This window comes from Haliotis asinina, chromosome 12 (genome assembly GCF_037392515.1).
Source record: "Haliotis asinina isolate JCU_RB_2024 chromosome 12, JCU_Hal_asi_v2, whole genome shotgun sequence".
NCBI classification, from domain to species: domain Eukaryota; kingdom Metazoa; phylum Mollusca; class Gastropoda; order Lepetellida; family Haliotidae; genus Haliotis; species Haliotis asinina.
Window position 1 is genome coordinate 39353188 of NC_090291.1, and position 27522 is coordinate 39380709.

General features: G+C 38.7%; 2 protein-coding genes across 2 annotated transcripts in view; both read right to left on the minus strand.

Moving 5' to 3' along the window:
- LOC137258796 (crystal protein-like) overlaps window positions 1–27522 on the minus strand; it is a 179308-nt gene that overhangs the window by 129980 nt on the left and 21806 nt on the right. The gene's annotated exons all lie outside the window — the stretch shown is intronic.
- LOC137257498 (NACHT and WD repeat domain-containing protein 2-like) lies at window positions 8298–26167 on the minus strand. Its single transcript, XM_067794826.1, has 11 exons — window positions 26109–26167; window positions 25386–25759; window positions 23152–23342; window positions 21679–22006; window positions 20880–21245; window positions 17420–17754; window positions 14344–14514; window positions 11156–12784; window positions 9874–10058; window positions 9123–9259; window positions 8298–8506 (listed from the first exon to the last, which is right to left on the minus strand). The coding sequence occupies exons 1-11, from the start codon at window positions 26165–26167 to the stop codon at window positions 8298–8300; spliced, it is 3984 nt and encodes a 1327-aa protein (XP_067650927.1).

A 27522-nucleotide genomic window follows, 5' to 3' on the forward strand; every position in this document is an offset into this window, starting at 1 on the left:
CCTTGAGGATGAAAATATGTTAGGAAATGTGAGAAATGTAATGCTTGGATGATTACTATGGAGTAAGCGGGAATGGGACAGTCCACTTGTAGTGACTCAAAAGATGTTATATAACACAGTTTCAGTCATTATCACATGTCATACATTCAGTCAAGTTCACTCCCAATCACAAAATGACGAAATGAAGTGACCTTTCTATATATATTGTTACTTTATACACATGAATGTATGGATGATACATGCCCCACTTTATCTCAATAAAAGATGAGTTGTACAACACAGTGTTTCAGTCATCACATCGCGTACTCATGTTATACATTCATTCACATTCTGTAAGATGAACAACAGAGTTCATGTGTGCATCATCTTGATTTTGCCGACGTTTCAATCTGTCTACAACAATATACTTCCTCTGGTTCACCTTGATGACCTTGTTGGGCAAGTCTCACTTATGTCCTTGACAGCTCCCTCTTAATCAGTTTCACAAACGCATAAATCTAGGAAACGTTATATATCTGTTCTGTGGCCGTCGTTGGCAAACAGGTTCCAGTCAAGCTTATTCCACAGGCCTTCTACCCAGGTCAAAGTTATATAGTCCATAAACTTAGTACACATCTCATCCATGGGTGCTTTGGCAAAAGCGTCTGCCCAAACATCTACTTGATTGAGGGGTGTAAGTGGGAGTGTCTTTCCTCTAAGACCCAGTTAACTGTTGTTAGCATCCTCCTTGTATCATATGTGTTTTAAGTACAAGATTCTGAATCTTCCTCCATAACGTTTGGGCATAGTGGAATAGCAGCCACGGATTTCCACTCCATCGAAGACTGTGGGCAGCGTTTGTGACAGCTTTCTCAAAGCCTGTCTTGGAGAGTCCGGCTGGAGATTCAGATGAAGTCGCTGTCTCAGCCCTCAACATCTGGAATGTGGTGTGATAGGTTGCTGGGGACTTGTTGGGCAGTAGCATTGAAACAAGAGGATACATGAACCCTTGTACTTTGGTGTGGATGGCATATGCCTGCAGGCACAGTTTGGGCGAGGCGTAGTACGTCCCATTTGCATATAGAATGTCCTCGTCACAGAGAATGTTTCAGATGAGAATCTTGTCAACATCTCTATGGTCAGCTATCAGGAATTGCTTGCAAGCATCAGTCATAGTCCACCTCTAGTAACTGTAACTCAGATCTACCTGTGAAGGTCCTGGGTACGATAGGCCTTCAACAACACATGCTTGCCAAAGCAGGTGACTATGTTTGTTGTAAGAGGCAACTAATGGGATCGGGTGGTCAGACTTCCTGACTTTGACACATGTCATCGGTTCCCAATTGTGCAGATCGATGCTCAAGTTGTTGGTCACTGGATTGTGTGGTCCAGACTTTATTATTTACAGACTGATGCCATATAGCTGGAATATTGCTGAGTGCGTTGTAAAACTAAACTTGCCCACTCAATGTACATCAGATCTAGTCTTGGGAATGCAGTGAATCGTCTTCAGAAAATTTTCAGGGAAAATGTCTGCATTCTCCCTCAAAGTTCATCGTCCTTAATCTTTGTTATTGGTGTTATCTCAATTGCTGCATGTTTGAGTAGCCTGGTCTTGAAAACATTCACATCACAGACATGGAAAGTCGGGGGTGGTCATGGTCTGGTCATACCTTTTATGATTGGTCAGCAGTTTGGATTGTACCTGTAAAACTGAGGGTGACATTTAATAACATTTAAAAGTAAATAGTAGTAAAAATGATAATACTCACCCTAACCCTCTCTGCTGCATGTATATTCATCTGTAAGATAAACTTTCATTGACTGATTTGAAACTGTACAATATTGTCTATATGCAGGTGTTAATAGGTGTAAAGTGCTAATTGATTGCTTTCAGGTCAATGAATACAAAACTTTTACAGTGCCTTTTATAGTGAGATTCAGTACAGTGCCAACATACTGTCTCATTTTCATTCCTGTTTACTTGGTACTTGTATCCGCCCTGGTAAGCATTCTTGAACATGTGTGAAAGATACTGACTCTTGATACAAGATACATTGCCAGTGTGATAACGAAACATGGGGAAACTAAATAAATAAATAAATAGCAAACATAATGTGTACTTATATATTTCCACATGTCCTGCTCTAAATTCATCACATACAGCTACTTAAATTCTTTAGCTTAACTGCTGTTATAAGAATTAATGGTGGGAGAATGGAAGCCCCAACTTGCAAACTTACCCTCTTCCAGAGAGATTGAATGGTTCAGTGATTATGTATATTAGGCATTTTCATATATTTGCTCATTAGGTGATGTGGGGAAAAAAATGTAAGTGAAGTGGGCATGCATGGTCACATGTGCATGCCATCGAGCCAGTTGCACATTGCAACATGTGCATGCCTTGGAGACTGGCACATCGTCACATGCATGTGATCAAGTGTGTGTGATACATCGTCATATGTGCATGTCATCGAGCCTGTGGTACATCATCACATGTGCATGTCATCAAGCCTGTGGTACATCATCACATGTACATGCCATCTAGCCTCTGGCACACTGTCATGTGTGCATGGCACCGAGCCACTGGCACATTGTCATGTAGCCAGTGACACTTTGTTCCATTTTTATGCCATCTAGCCTCTGGCATATTGACACATTGTTCAATATACAGGTCATTTAGAGACTGGCACAATGATAGTTTGTACACTTGCTGCCTTTTAATGATGGATTATGAATCTGCCATCAAATGTTGAAAACAGGAAAAATAAAGTTGAACAAAAAATCTGTCGAGAGATGAACGAAATGCTCACCTTGTGGCAAACACATTGCTTGGATACATACTAAAGTTACTAGTGAGCATCCAAGATCCTTTCTAAACTACCCAATATATGTATATCCAATGTTATGTCACCGGAGGGGAAGGGCAGTGGGGTACACTTGTGGTTAAGGTGTTGGCTCAACATGACCTACGCCATACAAGTTTGATTCCCCATATAGGCACAGTGTGTGAAATCCATTTCTAGTGTCCCCCACTGTGACATTGCTGGAATCTTCATAAAACTGGCGTATAACACAACTCACTAACAGTTAGGGCCAGACCATTTCGTATAAATGCCTTCATGGATACAAATATATGATTTTACCAAACGTCATCACCATCTCTCAGAAGCACTTCTAAAATCCACCATTCCACAACTGACCCGAGCTACTGAAACACAGTGCATGCAGGTAGATGGGTTACAATCGTTCTTCAGCAACCCCATTTGTGGTATGACTCACTGACTTAGTTGATACTATCATCGTATCGCAGTTGCGTCGACTAATGTTCATGGTATTGATCACTGGATTGTCTGGTCCAGGCTTGATTATATAAACATAAACAGTCTGCTGCCATGTAGCTCTAATATTGCTGGACCCGTGAATGTGCGGGGTAGAATAGGCCTTCAGCACCCCATGCTTGCTATGAAAGGCAAGTAACGGAATCTGGTGGTCAGACTCGCTGACTTGACTGACGCATGACATCCATACACATTTGCACAGATCGATGCGCGTGCTGTAGATCACTGGATTGTCTGGTCCAGACTTGATTACTTACAGAGTGCTGCCATATAGCTGGAACATTGTTGAATGTTGCATTAAACAACCAACCAACCCTGTTCTTCACTGTGAATCTTGGATTTAAACCAAAGACAATTTGTTTCTGGCAGCCTTGTGGATGAATAGTGAACAATGCTCTTTCCATATATGGAGATTCAATAAGCATTGAACAAAGGCTTTCGTAAACTCACATGTTTATTCATTAAATGTAACTAAAACATATGGTACAGGGACTTCAAGTAGTTTGGTGGAAAAGGGAGAAGGCAGGTTTCACAATGAATCCCAATGACAAATTAAAGCAGACATTCACCTACTCCTTAAAAATAAACAATCAGGCCTTGTATTTTTATAGTCGGTTAATAATAACGAAGAAGTAAAATGACCATACTATGTATGATTACTTGTGGAATTTTCTTTTTTATTAATAGTTAAATGAAAAAAAAGCATGTTATTTTATGTCTTCTGTTCATGAATAAGGAAAACCCAAACAATGAATTATCGTTTTCTATTTGCAAACATTCTTCAAGGCCGGTCACACCTACAAGTTTGATTTTCATTTAGTATTAGTAGTACGAATCTCAGCTGAATGTTTGTTTTTGATGAAGTTTTACAACAATCTACTAGAATTTGAAGTGTTTTTTTTCCATAAACCATCTTATACAAAATACAAAGCCCTTTGTTCAAATATGACTTCCAAACAAATTTATCATTTCATAATTACTGAGACTGAAAAAATCCTTTTTTTCCCAGGTAGATCCTTATGAAAGTTGTGAGAGTGAAGCATTAAATGTCTCAAGAGCAAATGTCTTTCCACTCTTTCAGAACATACATGCTTGGTGTGAAGACAAAAATATGGTGCTTGTGAGCATGGTGTTGTGGAACTTATCTGAGAACTAACATTATTTTTCAGCCTTGGAGTGTTGTCCTCTGCATTGGATGTTTTTATCATCAAAATTGAGTCTCATTTATAATGAACATCTTTTGAGTCTACAGTTTGGTAATTTCATGGTGTAAAAGAAAAGCACTATTTATTACTTTGAAATACAAAGTAACAACTTTCAAAAGAAATGAAACTTTTAGGATAATTGTGCGCAATATTTGTAACTGAAAAATGATTAAATTGGTGGCTTAAATAATGCTACACACTGTAACATTTAGATATTGTGTTAAGGAAAGAACATAGGTGAAAAGTCATCTTGTCCTTATTTTTATCTCGGTCAATCTGAGGAGGCTGTGTGAGATTAGGTTATATAATTGATAGGGACGACGAGTGCATACAAAGAGACACAGTTGTATTCATACCCTGTACATAGGCATGCCAAATAATACTTTCCACACACCAGAGCTTGGTTTCTGATCCTCTTAAACAAGTGTAAACTCATTCAAATTGATGTTTAGTTCATCGCAACCCCCACCTTCAGCATCAATGGATTCAAATGGCACTCTTATCAAACATTAAATATTTGTCATTTGGTAGACAGTGTATCAATGCATAAACACAATGTAGTGATTTCCTGATATATTTTCAGTCTAATTCATAACATAAATCGTTATACAAATTATTTGCATTCATCACTTCATCTGCCCCAATCAAATGAATATTAACTTTTCATTTTAGAATATACTTTTAAATGTGATTTGGAAAGATTTTAATCATTTCTGTTGAATGTCATCTGCAAAATAGATTCTGTTTGCCAAGCCTTTGAAAACAAATAATCAGTTGGACTGTCACAGGCAATCAATCATTCCATGTACCTCAAAGAATATGGCTTGTTTGGAAAATCATATACACTTTTTAGGTGCTTGATTGTTCTTCATGATTACCTGGGGGTTTTCATTAGTTACCGTGGCTACTGGGTTGGGTTGTAGTGCACAATGGCTTAAGAGAGGATTGATTGATCACAATGGCTCCTGGGTTGGGTTGTAGTGCACAATGGCTTAAGAGTGGACTGATTGATTACAATGGCTCCTGGGTTGGGTTGTAGGACACAATGGCTTGAGAGTGGATTGATTGATCACAATGGCTACTGGGTGAACTGATTGATCACAATGGCTACTGGGTTGGGTTGTAGGGCACAATAGCTTGAGAGTGGATTGATTGCTCACAATGGCTACTGGGTGAATTGATTGATCACAATGGCTACTGGGCTGGGTTGTAGTGTACAATGGCTTGAGAGTGAATTGATTGATCACCATGGCTCCAAATTGGATTGTAGGGCACAATGGCTTGAGAGTGGATTGATTGATCACAATGGCTCCTGGGTTGGGTTGTAGGGCACAATGGCTTAAGAGTGGATTGATTGATCACAATGGCTCCTGGGTTGGGTTGTAGTGCACAATGGCTTAAGAGTGGATTGATTGATCACAATGACTCCTGGGTTGGGTTGTAGTGCACAATGGCTTGAGAGTGGATTGATTGATCGCAATGGCTATTGAGTGGATTGATTGATCAAAATGGCCAAAGGACTGGTCATAACAGCAACTTAGTGGATTGGTTTGCTGCAATGGCTACTCAGTGGACTGATATGTCACAATGGCTACTTAGTCTACTGGGAGGTCACAACTGTTGCATAGTGGACTGATTGGTAACAATAGCTACTGGTTTGGGTATAGGTCACAATGGCTATGAGTGGATTGGTGGTAACTATGGCTACAGAGTGGACTAATTGGTCACTATGGATACTGGTTTGGTTATTGGTCACTATAACTACTGAGTGGACTGAATGGTCGCTATGGCTACTGTGTATGTAAAGATGGGTTGATAAAGAGGTGTTAAACATTCATTCTATATTTATTAAATAGATATGGAAGCAAAAATAACATTCTCTTGATAGAGAGTCAAGACAAGAATCATCTGACAGATCCAAGATCCAAATCAGGAACACAGCCCTGTTGAATGAGATCTTAATAACCTTGTTATAACTAGATATAAACACAAATATAATTGTCATATGATGATTTTGTGAAGAACAGGCGAACACAGGATTTGAACCGTAACTTTCCAAAGGGAATCTCATTCATTCCATTCTCTACACAGTTGTCTAGACAGCCCAACCTTTCAAAGGTTACTGTATTTAAGATCACGGAAAAATGAACTTTTTGGTATTTAAATAGTTTGTCACTTTTCAGTAATTTTCATATTAAAATATGTATATCTGCCTTGTGATCCTCGTCTCTTACAGTGTAACAAAAATCAGCTCCATGAAAACCATCTCTTGAATCAAAAAGGACACTATTTCCTTTGTGTACAAGGCACAAAGTCACATTTTTTCGACAATATTTTGATCTATAATAATTATTTGGACATAAGCACATTAGCTTCCTTTTGATACAATAAAAAACTTATCCTCCCTAACAACTTGCCTGAATTTGGTAATTGAAACCTTAAGGCGAAAAGCTTCTGAAAAGACAACAAACACTTGCCATTTTGAACGTTAACAATTTCTCTGAACATGATAAACTGTTGAACACAGTGTAGGACAGTTGTAAAGAGTGTTCAAAGGGACACAACTCTACGGAGTTCACTTGAAATACAGTTTGGTTAGTAGAGGGTCAAGACTCGATTTCAAGTTGCATTTTTTATTTTAACTTTTTAATTTCATATTGTAATCTTAAAATGTAATTATTTAAAAGTAACTTATATGGTAGCTTCACTAGGGGCTGATAATTATTTATTAATGAAAGAAATGCAATACTGATTCTTCGAGAAGTGTGTCATGATAGTGTGCCTTTAAAGATATGCAGTGATACAGTAAGAGGTAAGGCAAGGATGTTTCTTCATTCCTACCTTCACGTATTTACGATATAATAAGTACGCAAAACAAATCTGGACCAATGATACTGTAAAAGCAAAGATATTCTATATTCAGAGACATGTGACAGTTATGTTCAAGGGAATATGATTCATTAATGGATGTTACAATGAGGGAGATATTCTTACGCTGCAATTTTCCATCACACCATACATGAGCTTCACACATTGTACCCACGTAGGTCTTGAACCTGGGTCTTTGGCGTAACATAAGAAACATGTCAGATGCTACATGAGAGCATAAGAGGTAGTTGTAAGTTGTAATATCTTTGTGTATCAAAACATCTCTAAGCATGAACAGCCATTCTGCTTTAAATAACTGGATAAACATGTTCTCAGAACCCAGAACATATAGCACTTGGAGTGTACTCCAGCCTTCTGCTGGAGTCTCTCTGCATGGCCCTTCATGGCTTCTTGGAAGAATGTCATAGCAAGGACGAGGACCCTGTTTGACAGAGTGATCGTGGCTCTATCGTAACTCCAGTGTCCTGACTTACGACTTGATATACAATCACTTTGTGAAACAGGCTTCTGGTTCTAAAACCTCAGTACAGAAAAACAACAGGTATAAGAAACTAAAAGGGACAGCTAATATTTGTTTGTTATAACTGTAGCTTGTTATATGCATTTCGACTCTATAATATACAGAACTTGTCTGGGACAACCCAGTTTGCTATATCGGTCGCTTTGTAATAAGCATGTTCATTTTAAACTTACATTACAAAACATTAACATTAGATCTGCAACCGGTCTTAGCACTATGCGGTTCGTAGCTTCAAGATAGAGCTAAGATTGCTTTGTGCATGTGCACCCTTGTATGCTTGTATAACGTCTCTGTCACAAAATTTCCATTATTCCTGAGACACAAAGGACAGAAATGGTCCATTAGTTTGCTGCAGATGAAACATCACACTTGAATGATGGTGCTGTTGTTTGTAGGGTCTCCGTACCATGCCTCATCCTCCACTGTGTCTGATTCGTCTGATTCAACAGACGTCAAACTGAAAGTGAGGATGTCATTCTGCCTCGGAAGGCCTAAGATTATGGAGTCACCGAAAGGTGAGATCTCGATACATGTTGGTTTGTCATCTAGTGTCAGACATGCCACCATACAACCTGAAAGAAATTGTTGAATGATAATGAGTTTATCCGGTTCAGGTGAGACAATTCTACAATGAGATTTCTCATCAACCAAAACTGAAATGATTGTAAATCGTAAAATATCTTTGCAAAATTGTGTTACAATGCATGAATGATAATGATTCTTATAAAATTTAAGTATGAAAAACATTAAAGAGTCTTAATCATCATCAGTGGTAATTAGTTGTTTTTTCGCACAACTTTTATGCATGTAGGTACTGGCAAACAAGGACAAGTTGAGCACCAACATGACAATTGACCCGTATTAGCATGTATGAGTGATGCCCACTGGCGCTTGCCATTGGGAGCAAAGCTTCACATTGTCTGCAATCAAGTGTAGTGCATTACTGACCTGCTACACTGACCACATGAGAATCTTATGAGCAAGGTGTATGCAGCTACAATCAGAATCATCGTCAAGCATTGCACCTGCACTAGCTTATATCTGTTCTCCCTTTCACAAACCAAATGGATTTGCTCACTGCTGTGCACTGCCTACTTCTCATAAAGGCGTTTTCTGCAGCAGTCCAACTTGTCCTTGTTTGCCAGAAGACTGAGATGGCTGAAATATTGCAGCGTTCTGTCTACCCACCTTTCTCCAGGTCCCATACGCAGATTGTCCTGGCATTAGGCAGGAGGCTCTCCCCTTTGTACCATGTGACACACAGGGGGCACTGAGATGCCAAGATGATGTTGTTACAGACTGCATTCACCCCTTTCATGTGGAATCTGCATAAGAGTAAGCGAGTAAAGTGCCAAATCGATCCTTTGTCAGAATTCACAGTGGCATTTAGAAATGATACACATAAAATCAAGAATATACTGTTATCAACTTCTTTATTTTAACTTACAAAACATTTCGGAGTGTAGTCTTACACCTTCATAATTCATGTGATACTGAACCCCACATTCATGTGTGGCAAGTTTTACATCTAACCAGCCCTGTGTCGTGTGTGGCAGGAATTTTTGGTAGTTTCATACTATGGTGTCAACCAAGTCAGTGATTCTAACCAAGATATGCACAGGTGAACCATGGGAAAGTTCGATGGATATACAACCTTTTCTATGTTGTTATCAAGCAGCTACACCAAAATGTCACTCGCACTAATAATAAAGAGGTTATATTCCCATAGAACTCTCATTGGTTGCTGATAAGCACGGGTTGCCGAAAACAAATTCTATCACAGATCTTCTTGAATTTGACTCTACGACAAGCATGGGTTGCTGAAGACCAGTTCTTACCAGATTCTTCATGGATTTGTCTCTAACGAGAAGCATGGGTTGCTGAACACCAAGTCTAACCTGGATCTTCACAGATATTGTGTGGTTGTGCACCAACTAACCTGACGCTTCCTGATTCCAGGTCCCACACCAATACATCCCCTGTGTCCAGCATGCTGACCACGGACTTGGTTGCCGAGACAACGGCCAGACAGGTGCAGCTGTGCTTCCATTTCCATATCTTGAAGACTTGACCAGTGACCAGATCATATACCACCAGGAAGTTGGGGGCAGTTGACTCCAGCTCCTGAAGCAACAGATGATTATGTCGTCTATAACAGTGAAGGGACGGTGGGATAGCCGAATGGTTAAAGTGTCACCTTTACTACCTGGGTTCAATTCCCCACATGGGTATTATGTGTGAAGCTCAATTCTGGTGTCCCCCGCCGTGATATTGCTGGAATTTTGCTAAAAGTGGCGTAGAACTAAACTCACTCACTCACTCTAACATTAACTGTGTTACCCCTATGCTACACCCTACCTTGTTGATTCACAGAGATATGCCCAGACTTGTACAAATCTTTCAGGTAATATATAGTGAACAGCAAAAGAAATACAATTTTCGAAAAAATTAAATCTCATAAAACTAAGTGCTCATGTTTATGTCTTCTATCTAAAAAGTTGACAAGGGCCATAGTCGCATTTCTTTTGCTGTTCAGTATATAATAGTTTTAAAAAAATTCTGAAAAAACATGTACAGAACAGACTGGCATCCTATTGTCCGTTATCTAGACTTGTCTCTTTAAAGGATAGAATTACTGTACACCCATGGACTTTGCATTCACTACAGCTTTGTGATATTCTATTATATTTTCCCATTAGATCCCCAATTTAGAACATACCACTTTGGCTAACATAAATCAAATAATAATGCGTATTACAAGACTGGGCTATGAATACAAATACGAGTCAGAATTTAACGTCTTATTTAGTATATTCAGTGAAATAATGACAAAATGAATATTTTTTATATGTTTGGACCATGTAGACACTGCTAATTTCATCAGTTAATTGTTACAGTCATGACGTCACAATGTTAGTGCCTCTGTCGCAATGGTATCTGACCTTGCTTGACTTGCAGACAACTGATACTAGAGTCATCAAACTAGTCAGTTTTTATCAGCTTATGTTTCTAAAGTAATAAACAGAATACTACTGTCAAACTCGCTTCCATGAAATGCCATTTTTATTAATCTCGCTTTCACTCGTTTGATACCAAATCATTGACTTGTTTAATAAAATTGGTATTACATTGAAGGTCATTTAGTGTCCTCTATATAATGTCCACTAGACGACTTACCATGGCAAAACTTACCAACACTGAATATCAATTTCATTTCTCACCTCACATGCACAGACAACGTAGTGACCATCGTCGGTGATGTCCATTATGCTTGTGATGAACTGATGCTGGGCCATCCGCAAGTCATGGAGTAGACGCCGTTCCTGAAGCTCCCACACCAACAGAGGAGACGGTTTCTGTGTCTCATCACCACACACAAGAATCTTACCATTCTTACTGATAAGGAGACTGTTGAGAAAACGATCCTCACCAGCTTTGAATGTTGCCACAGTGTCACCTGACTCAATGTCAAGGACATTGATGTACATTCTGTTTCTAGACAAGGTGATGACGCTTTCATTATTCCTAACTCCAAACATTGGCTGCTTGAGGTTCAGGACTCCCCGAAACTTTGTTTCCAGACATCCTTGATCAAGGTCATATATTAACAGTTCACGATTGCACAGGACCACAGCTTGAAAAGAATCAACCATTTTCAAATCTTGGGGGCGATGGACTCCTATTAACTTGCGAACAAATTTATGAGTTTTTCTATCCCAAACAGTTATCTCGCCTGAGTTACATGACAGACTTATGATGAAATTTGTATGGCCTGGCACCCAATACAAACCAGAAAGTTCATCGTCTGAGAAAGGTGCCTGGATCTGACTGTTGGGATGTCGCAGACATGTAGACATGGCCTCCAGACGAAGATTTGTCTCGGCTTGGCATGCATGTAACATCCTCCCAATGTTTCTGTGCTGGGAATGGTCTAGTATTTCTGATAATCTAGACAGGAACTGACTGGAGATTTGAGTATGGCAGACGTCTAGTGCCTCAGCTGACAATGTTATAGCTTGGTAGAGAAGTTTGACTTCTGGGTTTACCTTCTGTTGTTCATCCAAATCTCCCAAAACACAAAGTGTGCTTGTAGCTCCAATCTTTGCCTCAAGCCAATCCATATTGAATATAAACTTAGTGTTAAAGTTTTCCCTCTTGCACTGTTCATACTGGTAGGGGTATTCCAAATATTTCAAAATTTCAAAATTCTTCAAGTAGAACAAACGCTTGATAGCTTGCTCTTGATTATCACAGGTCACACTTTCACAGAAGGCACAAAGAATTTGATGGACTTCTTTTCCACCATTGTCTGCTAAATACCTTCGCATGAGCAATGTACGTAAAGGTGCACTAAACAAAATATGAAGCAAAACTCCATTGAAGGTGAAGGCATGCAAAAACGGCTGCAGTACTGTCTTCACCTCTAACCATATCAATAACAATGTATGGAAAATTTTTGGTGGATCTGTGAGCTTCAGTGCTTTCAATATTTCTTCATCTTTGGACAAAATTGCTGCAATATGAAAACTTGACAATCCTGATTGTGTCAGTAAGAGAACACAGACTAGTTTTGACACGATGATACGACTGAACATGCTTTCCAGTTTCAGAAATAGTTGACTGAATGATAATTCATTACCAGTGGGTTGATCGCTGGATATCACAGAAAGGCTTGACAAATCACAGAAGAGCTGCACCCCAAGGGAGGCAACTACTCTATGAGATTGGTCATGTATCACAGAAGGAATTGTACCATATTCAGTACTAGAGAGCTTGGTCATTTTCTTCACCATCTCACTGGATGCTTCTGCAGGTAAGGATGGCACTTGAACAAAACAATCTCTCGGCATCTAAAAGAAGACACATTAGAATATTATTAATATTTTATCAAGGTCTAATGTCAAAGGCTGCAAGAAAAGAACAGACAAATAACAAGGTGATGTTTGAGTGTGCTATTGCTTGTCGTTGATGGTTCTGGTTACTGAGATTAGTGTTACACAGCTTTCAGCAATATTCCATCAATATCACATCTGAGAACACCAGAAATGGGTTTCACACACTGTGCCCATGTGGGGAATCGAAGCCAGGGCTTCAGCATGATAAGGGAATGCCTTAACTACCAGGATACCCCACTGCCCCTGGTTCTAGTGAAACGATACAGAGGGTCACAAGCCTCCAGCAATCTAAGTCATATACACCTCGCAACAATTATCATCAATTTCAAACTACAAGAGGGTGTTTTCCTAGTTGTCAATCTGGCAGAACTACATTTTGAATAAGATTCCTATGCACGCTGATAAGGTCACTGAAGACCATACACATTTGATTCTGTTAGTGTACCTGCACCTTCATTTTGTCCTGTCTTTCAAACCACAAACCTTTTGATCCAAGCTCAGACACCTTGTCCATACAGCCAATGAGGTTAATCCTGACAGCTGACATTACAGTCCCTTTGGCTCAAAAGTGGAGAGAGGGAGGAGTGCAAAGAAAGGGACAGCCAGGTGTCCGGGAAAGGATGGAAACGGCACAGGTTAATGAATCAGTAACTTTGTCAGCCCTTGAGTCCATGCTTCACTTTACAGATAAAGTGAGTGCATATGTCCCAATATGTATGATATAGGCCAAAAATGTGTGACATCGTGCCTTTAATAACTAGCGTAAGTATTTTGGCAAAATGTACACAATGTTTGTAACATGTTAGTCACAATCAAAACACTTTTCAATTACTTATATTGTTTGGGGAAGAAAATACCAAATCATCAGGAGTCAATTTTCATTTTCGTGTCTGAGTTTTCTGGCAAGACTTTGATATGAGTGTCTGTGCACGCATGCATGTGTGTTTGTGAGTGTGTGCATGTGTGCATGTGGATGGATGGATAGATGGATAGATGGTGTACTTTTACTTCATGTATGGACCCATGAAGATCCAGGTTAGAATTGGTCTTCAGTAACCCATACTTGTCATAAAAGGCGACAAACAGGATCTGTCCCTAGATTTTCGAAGATCTGTTAGTGCCAAGATAGTTGTAAGTTAATGTTAAAGTATGTCACTTATATGACAATCTTACTTAGCGCCAAGAGAGATTCGATTTTCTCAGCGAGTCTCAAGTTAATGTTAATGTATAGTACTTACGACCATATTAGCGCTAACAGAGCTTCGAAAATCTAGGCCCCAATGGTCAGACTCTCTGAACACATGTCATCGTATCCCAATCGCTTAGATTCAGTGCTTATGATGTTGATCATTGGACTGTCTGTTCTAGACTTGATTATTTACAGACTGCTGCCATAAAGGTGGAAGAATGTTGAGTGCGGTGTTAACCAACCCGACAGCCAACCAACCAACCAACCAGCCAGCCAACTTTGTGAATGTATATACTTAGACATTAGCAGAGGAAGACCATCTCACCTGGCGTTTCATCTCCTGGACCACTTGATGGTTGGAGGTCAAGACTACAGCCTTCACGTGAGGAGGCAGCTGTTCTGGCACCCAGTCAGTCACTGTCTCAGTTACCTCCCCTAGCACTATGATCAGAGGGCGCTTCTCGCAGGCATGTTGCATCAACTCATGAAAATTGGCCTGAAAAATAAAACAAACAAAACACAAAATAACATTGCTAATGATGCAATAAGCATGATGAGAATCCACTAAATATGCAAATTAGGTTAATTTGTAAGTGTCTATTGTTTGCTTTATCTCAAAAGAAATTGTCAAATGTTCAAAATAAGTTTAGATAGTTTTTTTCTGATGTGTGGTTGATTGTAGCGTTTGGAATCGGAATCCAAATCCACTATCAATTGTCAGAGGACTTGTGGTGAACGATTATCGATTAAAATTGAAACATATACAGTTTTACTGTAATCACCAATTTTAAGGGATTTTCCCACTTTTTTTCTAATTAATGTTTTTTGTAACTAATCCTGTTATGAAATGCATGCTTGCATGCAAGAAAGACACAGAAATTGTAATTAAACAATGTGCACAGCTTTAAGCTGTTGAGCACGTTTGCTTGTGAATATTCATCAAATTTAATGGTTAGTTTACTTCATTCAAGTGATATACCAAAATGAGTGTTCGGATCATCGGAGCACAACTGGTTGATTTTGGAGGCAAATATCACTGGGTATATCATGATAAAAGGGATGATTTACTTCGTGTCTATGTTTATGCTTTATCAACTTACTTCATTGAGCAAAATTATTGCTTAACATTGACTATTGTAAGAAAAACATTTCATAAATAGGAGATTATAGTCTTTGTGTGCTTTCATATCGTAAATGTCAAAAACTGAGAATACAATCATATGTCCTGCCAAACTGGGGGTAACAAAATACACATTTTATTGTAAGCTATGACTCACTCAGCTAAATATTTTTATAAGGTCTATAGCACACTGGAAACAATACCAGCAAGTGTCTTTGCAGGAATTGTAGTGTTTTTGTTAACTAATGGGTTCTCTTACCAAAGAACACGCTAGACACATTTAAATAATCTGTGGAACAGTTTGTGTTTACTTGTTAAATTGTTACTAATAAAGCCATTTGTGTATGTTTTCATGCCTACAATGAGAGCCCCAAATCTTAAGATGTTATCATAAGGGTAAGATCAATATGAAAGTGTACATTGATGTTCGAAGAAGGCTTGATTTGAAAGAAAACCCAAATAAACAGTAAATGGCTATTTGATAGTGACGTAATGAAACAGTAATCACGTCTTGGACTTCATATTATGTGCCTGCTCATGTTGTACTATGTCTATGACACGAGTGCCTAAATGTATTTCTCCGAGCGAGACAAGTAGTGTCGTTAACAAAGCATGACATGGCCACAAATATAATATTCTGTTTATCACCAAAATTGTAAAATTTGAGGAAAATAAACCCAAATCTACTTTCAGACAAAGGCTGGGCACCTGCTATTGCCGCATGTAGGACGCAACACCACAGAATAAGTGTGACATTGTAGCCTTGATCATGATGTCATGTCACTATGACAGAATAATATTTTTCCCATTGTATGAAAAATGTGAACCGATATTTTCACCCTTGTAGGTAATAAACATCTGTAATTGTTGAATAAAACCCAGGTTTCATTCCTCCTTTATGCTGGCAGTTTAACACTTTCTCTGATTCTATAGTCTAATTTAAAAAACAGATCTATTCAACGTAAAGTTTTGAAAACCACCCTAAATTTTAATCACTTAAATCACTATATCCGAAACGTATACACATGCACAACAGTTAAGTGCCACTATTTTCATCGTGTCTTGATTTCACCACTGAAGATCAAAAATACAAACTATAAATGTTTATGACTGAGTTAGCCTTCCTTAGATTCTTGAACCTAAGATTGTCAAGATATGACAAAGAAAACGTTCTGCATGTGCAAGTATGTTTCCCTACCATCTGAATCTTGAAAATCAAGTTTCACACACTTGGTTTCACCGTTCTGTTGTGAGATTCTCCTTTCACTTTAGAGTCAGAAAATCAGTCATGGTGAGGAGAAAGTTAACTACTGCTGACAGATGGCAGATGATAGGCATGAAAAATGCTGGCATGTCATATAGGGCCATTGCAAGGCAATTGGGTCGTCATCACAACGTCATCACCCGTTTAGTTGCCAAACATAATCAAACCAATGATCTCGTTAAGATAGTTACCACTGAGTATCCAAAGTAGCAGATCACAAAAATAGTGTATTGCGCTTAACTTTTGTGCATGTGTATATATTATCGAAAGAAATATTGCTTATAGCAAAAAGCAACAAGCCAAGTTCTACTTAAATTCCATACCAAATGGATGTTATACCATGACGCTAATGAAGATCTGTCGATTTTTAAAGCTCGCTCTGATCATGATTTCACAAGTACTACCATTCTTGATCATTAAAATCTAAGTTTATGATGTGTCTATTCTAAACCTTGTTATGATTTAGTGCAGATTGTGGCGAATCTGATTTTGAAAAAGTGTCTTTGTCAGAAATGATTTAAACAAATCTCAATCCTTAATATAAACCTAACAGAACATTAGACTTTTCCTTTTTACTCAGGTGAAGTGTTGCTTGTGTCTTGTTATCTGATCTGGGTGAAATACTATACTTGGTGTTTGGCTTTGTATGTAACACGGAACTAGGATACCAAGTTGCCATTCACAATGAACCTGTGGAAACTGAAATTTAATTTCAACACATGCCATATTCAAGAAGAGCAAACATAGGTTGTTTGCGTGTCATATGTGTGTCATTTACTGTATGAAATTATTCATTTTATCAATGTTTGAACTCACGGTTAATAAAGTATTTTCATTGTTCAGAAATAGAATAAGTATTTATTGCAAAAAAAAGTGAGTTTGGATGTAAGATTTAGTGCAAATATATTCAAACTGAGCATATTTCCTATATTCCCTTATTGTTTTCACTGAATAGCAGGATGTATCAATATCAATATTGATGTCAATGTCAATATGAATATTATTGTCAATATTTACCTGATCTAAACAAGCGACGGGTTGACTGTAGAGGTGACCAATCTGCCTGCACATTCCTGCCACCAAAGCTCCGATGGTCTTGCTCTCCGGGGTCAATCCAAGGAAGCGGACCACAGTTGCAGTGTTCTTATCGGTGATCAGTGAAACCACGTGAGATGTGAGAGCATGTGTGTCGACACTGGTGTCACACACCAGGACCATTGGGGTCTCGTCGGAGTTAGTGAGGTAAGCTGAGAGGCGACTCAGCACTGGAAGTGATGGTGTGTAGATGTGCTGGAGGTTGCGGCACATCGTTGTATGGGCTTTCACCTCTTGGTACATCTTGTCTGGAATGTCTAGAAAATATGTGGGATCATCTTTGATTCTGGAGATGGACAATGTGTTTATTTTTTGATAACATCATTTCTTCTTGCTCTTTCATCAAGATATTTTTGTTAATGCTGCACTCAGCAACATTCCAGCTATCTGCAAATAATTAAGTCTGGACCACACAATTGTGAGCATAGATCTGGAAATGGGATACGATGACTGTCAATAAAGTCAGTGAGACTGACCACCCTATCCCACTAGTCACCTCTTACAACAAGCATGGGTTGCTGAAGGTCACTTCTAACCCAGATCTTAAAAGGTATCCTTCATCATATTCCTGAGGTATATAGTACCCAAAATAAGCAAACAACACCTTATTCTTCCATATCAATATACTTGATCTGTTATTTCATGACACATTAACCTCAGCAATAATGAAGAATAATGTAGTCAATTACTTGTTCTGAATATACATCCCAAAGCAGACTGGAAAGAAAGAACATAATCTGTTCAAAGGGAACAATAATTATAATTCTAATTTGACACTGCATTCAATGCTATAACAGAAATGTATGAATACACCATGACCTTTAGAAAGAGGTTAAATGGAACATAGTTCATATTTCAGATAGCACACAGGCCTGTGTGGGATAGACTAGACTGCAACAAGTACTATGTACATTACTCAGGAAGAAGCTGTAATGGTAAATGGTAATTGTTGAATAGAAAACTAAGCATCGAAACTTCTATTGATCCTGTTAACCAAGAATTACAAGTCTCTTCTTCAGAGGACAGTAAGGTAGGCTTGTGGTTAAAGTGATGCTTGTCAGGCCAAAGACCTGGGTTCAGTTCTACACACAGGTACAGTGTCTGAAGCCCATTTCCAGTTTCATCACAGTGATATTGCTGGAATATTGCTAAAAGCAGGATAAAACTAAACTCTCTTCTACAACAATTCATCCCTTGTGAAATGCCTCCTTTTATGTAATGTATGTTTGAAGCGATGTATTAAAAGGCTTGACTTAGTACTTTATTACTTGCATTGATACAGGCAAATGTTACCAATTGCAACCTAGTTGTTAGTCTAAATTGCACCAGGTGCAAGTCAATTTTTCAGTGGGTAAATGTCTAAATAAAACATCTAAATAATTTAAAAGCATATTTCTTTCACTACATATTGCAATAAAAGCCATACAATTGTAATTTGGCTGGTGCAACTAGATTTTCATCTATGGTTGCACCTGGTGCAAGCATGTTAGCATATCTTAAATCAAGCCCTGTATTACTATTATCATTAGTCAATGAGCATGGACTTGATCTTTCATTATTTAGCTACAAACAATATTATCATCCACATATCAACATGAAAAGCAAAATTTTCAGCTCCAATATGGGATGTTTCACTGATTTTGATATAGTGGGGCATTCTCATCTGTGTCAGTCTCTGAACCGCACTATTTTCCCTTCTCCCAAGCCCTTCTTCCAACTGTAAAGCCCTAAATGAAGCAAGTAGATTTCCTCAAGTTCTGAAACTTCCATTTCATCAGGGCTCCTTTTTATTCAGGCCAGATCATTTTGGTTTCTTGTTTTATGGATCTGCCTGCCACATTTTTTAAAGAATAGGAAAAAAACCAAACTTCCCTGCTCAAAACCTAAAATCCTAATGTTTTTATTGGCCAAAAATGTAAACTTACATGAAAAATGTTTCTATAGATTGTTTTTTTCCCTGAACACTTCATAAATTGCCAAAAATAAAATACTTTGAGTAAATAGTAGGAATATCAGTGCCGACTTTGGATCAGAAGGTTTGTGGTTCAAATCCAAGTGTTTGGATAGGGAATTTTATTGCAACACAAAATATTGCTTGAGCGTGCATTTCAGTAAACCAACACTAATTCCTTGAGAGGTTCTTACCATTTTTAATTACCTGCCCTGTTTTTCATAAGCCAGTGTGATTTGTTACACTACTAATTCTAATTTATACTAACTAGAGTGTATAACAGGTTCAATGTTGGGTTGGCAATACTTACATGCCTGTCAGAAATTTTACACTGAAACACTGATTAACATGAAAAGGAAGGCCATCAAAAACATTTCTGATGGAAATCTCTTTATGTTCATTCAAACAGGTGCCAGCTTTGATTTCTAGGCACCATAAGTTACCTCCCCTTACTGTTTGTTTATCCGCACATTTGCTCTCTTAGGACATTGTTGATGAAAATCAAGGGGTGGTAATTTCAGATTGTGAGAATTATGAGAATCAAGGCATGGGTTTGTGTATGTCGCCTGAAAAGCCATTCCTTTAGAAACAGTATTTAGTAAAATTCTTCACAGAAAATTAGCCTTCGAGCAGGTGAAAAGACCTCTAGTGACTGAAGCATGTGAGTATGGAGCTCCCAAAACTTTCAGGCAGACCACAGGGCTGGTTAGTTGTAAAACTTGCCATCGCTGACCAAAACGTACCTGTCCTCAATAATTTAGGCTGACAAGTGAGGTAGTTTATTATTCAATTCAAATTCATCATTCATTTTTGCAAGTGAATGAATAATGATTTTTTATCCTGAAATATGACGAGTATCTTCATATACATGCCTAAATCTTAACCAAACCTTTGGTGCAGGTCAATTTCAGAATCTGGCAGTTCATATTTTAAATAACCTGCCCCCAGGTGATTGGGCAGGCAAGTATTTTGAACACAGTTTCAAAAGTGGACATATACCGGTAGCTAATGTTCACCCAGTATAAATGTACAAGATTATATCGAACTACAGTCCATTTGATTTCATTTAAGATTAATGAAATGCTCACTAACAGAAAATCTAATTACTGCAACAAATCCAAGTTTTGCACACTCTCATGAAATCATCAGACCAACTCTGATTATTTGTCTGATAATTTTGGACACTTGAAAAAGTTGTTTAACAAATGATCATTATTTTGTTGTCACTTTTTGCTATTTTTATGAGGGGGAACCACTTGCTGGTAGAACAGCCTGATAATCAACAAGTGTGTGCAGTGAAACTTCAATTTCACACATGCAACTCACACACCTGGTAGTTTTACAAACATGTGGTCACCCTCGTAAAAAAATATCAAAAAGTGACAACAAAATTATGATTTCTGTAACAAACAGCATGTGTGGAAGACTCACTGAATGGTAAGATGATTGGGCTGGAATTATCCATGATGCCTTGCAACTTTTTACTCAGCTCCTTTTGAAGGGTTTCACAAAAATTCTCTATGTACTGTTCATGTTCAGGGACCTTGGAGGGGTCAAAGTCATACGGTGTCCACTGCAGCTCAAACTTAAATATGTTGGAATTTGGCACATTATTATTGATAATTTCCTTCAAATGATGTATAGTCTCCAGGGAGTGTTGGTCTCTCTCCCCATTCACAACATCCATGTGCACTGATGACATGCTTGACACATCTGTGAAAGACCGCATCACCACAAACACATTGTCAGGCTGAACTCTCTTGGATACAAGGCCTAGATTTATCTCTGTTTCCAAACCTGAAATTAAAATGAAATGTTTTAACATTCTGAAAAGCTTAATTACTCTGTGCTCCACATTTTTAAGTAAAACAAAGCAAGAATAACAAATGACTATAGGGTATAATGTTCCTGTTAAAAAGAGCGAGCAAGTGAGTGCGTTTAGTTTTACGCCACACGCAGCAATATTCCACGAATATGGCTTCAATCTGTAAATAATCGAGTCTGGATCAGACAATCCCATGATCAACTACATGAGCATCGATCTATGCAAATGGGATTCGATGACATGATGAATGGTCCAAGTCAGCAATGAACCAAGTCAGCGAGTCTGACCACCTGAAGATACCAAACTCACTCACTTTGTAAATACATGCATGGATTACTGAAGATACAAAACTCACGAACTAAGGGTAGCTACGAAGGTTATGTGTTACGTTCTAAACTGTTTTACCTGACTTGAGGTATTTCTCCTTATTTTCCTCAGTCATGTATTTCTTCAGCACCTCCTCAATCTGAGTCATTTTCTTCTGTGTACTTTTCACTTTCTTACTTTCATTTGAGTTGACCACTGTCAGGTTATAGGTCAAAGGTTGAACAGTGTCATCACCACGGTAACTTGACTCAAGCAGCTTTTTCTCAGTCTCATCAGAAATGAGTGATAAAGTGTCTGTGAAAACATCATCCGGTATGATCCAGGGGAGACAACTGCCCAGCTTGTCATTTAGCAACACCTGGAATAAGAGATATTTTATTTGAATGTTAAAAAGGTACCTTGAAAACTGGAAAGATGGGTTCATAATATACTCATGAAAATGAATAAAGGACCTCATGAAAGTACAAGTGGTCCTTTTGTCTTTCAAGTTTCTTCACTGGCATGCATTTAACTGTGAGTGAAATTGTGGAGATAAGCACATGAAAGTACAAGTGGTCCTTTTGTCTTTCAGGTTTCTTCACTGGCATGCATTTTAACTGTGAGTGAAATTGTGGAGATAAGCACATGAAAGTACAAGTGGTCCTTTTGTCTTTCAGGTTTCTTCACTGGCATGCATTTAACTGTGAGTGAAATTGTGGAAATAAGCACATGAAAGAACAAGTGGTCCTTTTGTCTTTCAGGTTTCTTCACTTGCATGCATTGCACTGTGAGTAACATTTTGGCAATAAATAAAGGAACACTTGTACTCTTATCTGCTCCCTTCATTGTTTTCATGAGTATGACAGAAATCTGATATGACCGATCATGACAGATCTTGATTACAGGTATCCTCTATTATAAAGATCACAGGGTGTGATATAAGTACTGTTCAGCATAGCATATAAATCTAAGTCTGCATTTGCATTTGGAGGTGTCTTGTTATGGTAAACTAGTTCTCTTCCTTGAATGAAAAAAATATCTGTTATCTCAATAATGAATTATTTCTCTCCAAAACATTTAGGACATCAATACATAAAAATATAAAAATTTACAAAATGAAGCTAAATGATTCTTTGTTAAACAAACATTAAAATGTACTGACATCATAACTATTTGTTACTATATTCTGTTACTTCAAATCAGAACAGTCTTATTTCTTGTTTTACAGATTTTTGTCCTCAGAAATCTGAAGGCAGGAGGTAAAAAATGAAAATGAAAACACCAGTCAAAGTAATATTCCTTCTAAATATTATGAGTATTTTACTTTTGGCAATTTATTAAGTGCACATGGGGTAAAAAAACAATTAAAAAATTATTTGCAGGTGTACTTTTTTTGCCATTTAAAACATAAGGAGTTTATTTTTTGAGGAGGGAAAATTCCTTTTAATTTTCTCCTTATTCTTGAAAAAAATACAGTTAAGCCGATCTGAAAAACAGGAAATGAAATTGCTCTGTTTTATGGATTTTTGTACAGATGTTGAATAAGAATGGTACTTGGTAACAAGGACTTACAAGCATAACAGTGGGTACATTCTCGCTTTCTCGCAGTAATTGTTGAGTCAGATAGTTCTGGTTTGGTGCTGACTGATTGGTACCTGTCCAATGAGGCTCCAGGATTTCCAGACTGAAGCCATTACTGTAACACATATCAGAGAGAGGCTGGAACACGTCACGCACAATGGCGAGCCTCTCCACACAACTGTCTGAAAAAGAATGTCAGTATTGAGTGTGTTGGTTCAGCATTTTCTGTTGTATTGTCCTTCTCTACCTGTTGTATTGTCCTTCTATGCCTGTTGTATTGTCCTTCTTCTGGTGCTGTGTCCCTATCTACTTGGTGTAATGTCCCTATCTACCTGGTATAATGCCCCTATCTGGTGCAATGTCCTTATCTACCTGGTGTAATGTCTCTACCAACTGTATTGTTATATACCTGGTGTAATGTCCACCAATTGTATTTTTCTTCTCAACCTGGTGTAATGTCTCTACCAACTGTAGTGTTGTTATCTACCTGGTGTAATGTCTCCACAGCTGTTTTTTCCTTATCTACATGGTGTAATGTCTTCACCAGCTGTATTTTTCTTATCTACCAGGTGTAATGGCCTTCTACCTGGTGTAATGTCTCTACCAGCTGTATTTTTCGCATTTACCTGGTGTGATGTACTCATCTACCTGGTGTAATGTCTCCACAGCTGTTTTTTCTGATCTACATGGTGTAATGTCTTCACAGCTGTATTTTCCTTATCTACCAGGTGTAATGTCCTTATCTACCTGGTGTAATATTTCTACCTACCTGTATTGTTGCTATATACTTGGTGTTTTAGCCAGGTAGACAACACACAACAACTGATCAATACCAACATCATAGCCTTTGCTCAATACAATTCCCCTGTTAGTATCAGTTAATTACACCTGTACAGCCATGGTTCACCTTTAATGAGAGCACTAGGCTTGATGTATTTGTTCGGGTAATGACACTTTTCTCTCTGCTGCTCCACGCCCTCAAAGAATTCCATAAATACTTGCTGACATTATGCCTGCAGAGAGCTAGGCCAGCAGGCCTACATCAATAACACAATGAGATCAGAGCAGCTGGTGATCCTGGGAGGAATCTGACAGACTATACGACCTTTAGTAACATCTCCTCATTGTTATTAATTAAAATAACGATTCACATTAGAATTCATATACTATTGTAAAAACAATATTTCAATTAATCTCTTAAAACTATGGTTGAAAGCTTGAAAGTATTTCAATTAATGATGGGATGGCGTTCCTTGAGGGTACTGTGAAGCAAATCCAATATTGATCCTCTTTACATAAGATGCTGGTACATTTCACCTTGACAGACTTCAAGGAAAGGGACATATTTGATCATCACAGTGTACTTCTATGAATCTGTTTGCCCCCAAAAAAAAGATTCAGAACCAATGCTACTCAAACATCATCCCAGATCTACATTACAGATAATTTTCTGTCAAGTGAAAGGAGTGAGACAAATATTTTTTCTTTGTTTTTCCCAACCCAGTAAGTTTTATGTGATGAGGGAAATTTGGAAAATTGTCTTTTACTGTCAATAACATGTTCTGGCCTGTTTCATGATATAAATAGCTTAAATCTGTTTATATACTTGAGGATCTGTTCTGACTGTTCGTAAACAGGTTAAAACTTTCGATTACCTCATAAAAATCATAAGAGGCAACTAAGAGAATGGGATAGTCACGTTATCTGATTCGTCATTGTACGTGTCGGAACAGCCTGATTGTGTTGATCAGCGTTCATGTTTTCAATCACTGGATTGTCTGCTCCAGACATTATATACAGACGGCAGTGTTACAGCTCATATTCTGCTTAAAGCCTAAAAAATATAATACAATATTATATCATGTAAACGTGACGTTTGCGTAAAGCTATTCGAATTTAGAACTGTTCCACAAAGTTGTGTCTAAGCAGGGACGTAGCTACCATTATAAGAAAAGCACGCGCTTGCCCGTGAATTTTTGTTAAAGAGGCTGACAAGCCGACAATACTGTCTAAATATAAGCCTTTGCATCGTATGAACCGGAAAAAATGGGTTGCTACGCGCTTGCGAAGCTGCCAAAGATGTGTACGTATTTTCTAAGATAGAGATTTATGGTCGTGAGTTTAGTTTTATGCCGCATTCAGCAATGTTTCATCTATGCGGCGTGTGTCTGTAAATAGTTGAAATGCTTTGTGGAACGGAATCCAGGTGAGCTATGGATGCTTACCCGACTCACAGGCTGCGACGAAGAGACGAATCTCTCTGGGTCTCTCATCCTTGAACTCGTTCACGTTGCCTAGCAACAGATGCTGCACGGACTTCGGATAATCGTCAAGGGTGATTCCTTTGTGGCCAGTGGATGTCTGGCTTGTGCGATGAGACGCAACCTGGGTTGGAAGTTTGAACGACTTATTTTCAATATTTTCTGACACGAGCTGCTTCTCAGGTCGTCGGACTTCCGCATTCGTACTGCCCTCTTTTTCAGATTTGACTGGTTTTGATTGGTTGGTGGCTTTCGACGACTCTTCCACGTGTAGGTTAACGGCACTCGATGACGTCAGACTGTGAGTACGTTTGGTTCGACCTTGAGGACCCTTTGACCTGAATGAAAGATTCGCATTTCACTCATAGTGATGACGTGAATATGGCAAGAACGAAATATAATTGCGAGTCACAGATTAAGTAACTTGGAGCCTAAACCTACAGTGCCTTATCCAAATACCACTATGTTCATTGTCGGAAATATATACTCTCAGGGATAAGCTTAACTGAAAATATCAGAATGGGTCGATCTCGGGATGTTGACTCTGAGGTGTGGGTTCGAATCTCGGAGTCTCTAAAGTACTAGAATATGAGAATGTGTAATTTTGGCCAAAATTCATTCGCAGCTAGTTTTTGTTCTTTACAGGCCCCTGTGCCTTGAACGTGGTAAGTGCGTTAAATTACGTACTGTCCCGGGTCTGAGAATGTCTTCCCCTTGTCCAGACCGGAAGAACAGCTGCTTCCCATGGCGTCGGGCGTGGTCGTCAGGTTCCGGGAGTGGTTTTACGCCGGGAATTCACACAACGTTGACCTGGATAAATCTTGAAGAAAACACTCATTATTCAACCTTCCCTTCCAAGAAAGTCCTCTAACACAGGTCTTGACGATGACTGGAACATAGGTCTTGACGATCACGTCTGAGCCAATTAACGCAAAATGAAGTACAACCTTCGGTCCAACAAATTTATCATCAGTTCATTTCACATTACAGATTGAACTGTGAGATGCACATTCCACTTAAAGGTGTATCACTGGTGTCCTGCAGGGAATCATTGTATGTATTCTGTGTCATAATGCCTACGAGAGCTGTCACCCACATTCCGGAGTAGTACTTCTGAAAAGACAAATGAAACAAAATATACCCAATACAAGTAATGCACACATATCTTTGGTAGTATAGCAATAATAATGAGTATTTGTGAAACGCTGTAGCCATCCACAAGGTGCGTGCTCAGAGAGCATAAAAAATAATAGTATGAAATAAATAGTATGAATGATAGCCTGAAATAGAGCGTTTGAATAATAGCTGGAGAAAATGTCTATGAATTATAGTTTATGAATAATAGGGTGAAAAAGAGTCTACGAATGATAACCTAAAATAGTTGCGTCTTGAGTTTCGATCGGGTTCAGATCAGGCGATATAGGCACCAGTTCCAGATGTTCCAGAGTTGTGTAGAAACGGCTTCCTCTGGTGGTTAAAGAGGGCGCAGGATTTAGTCGATGTAGCGATTTGCTGTAAGACTGGTTTGTATCACCACTAGCTCTGATCTACCTGCGTAAGGCATGGCTCTACGCGTCATGACGCTTCCCACGCTGCTGATGTCGACAGAAACATTGTCCACCATCCCGTCCTTGTTGGAGGAAACGTGATTCATTGCTGAACCGTTCCATGTGTTCCCCGTCGTTGGACACGTCGTCGTCGGTGTAGTCGTGTCAGGACAGGTCCAACGTTTCGATGATACGCTCGAATGCCAACTTCTCCCAGGCGATTTCTGGGAAATTCTTCGACGACCAGACACCTGCCCTGCAGCAAATCTGTGACCTAGGTGAAGCACCCAGATGAATCGGTCCTGGACAAAAGTGACCACTCTTGGTCTTCCACTTCTGAGATGACCGTGGGTCGAAATGACCTGGTACGTCTATGTCTAGACCGAGATCTGGTGTGTAGTGGACGTTGATGTATCTTGCAATGACAGTCTTCTAAACGTTCAAGGACAATATGTCGGTCAGATGCATCTAGACATTTTTACCTTCGTTTACGTTTTCTTAATGAAATGATGAATTCGGTTTGGTCAATGTCTCTACTATGTACGTGCATTACC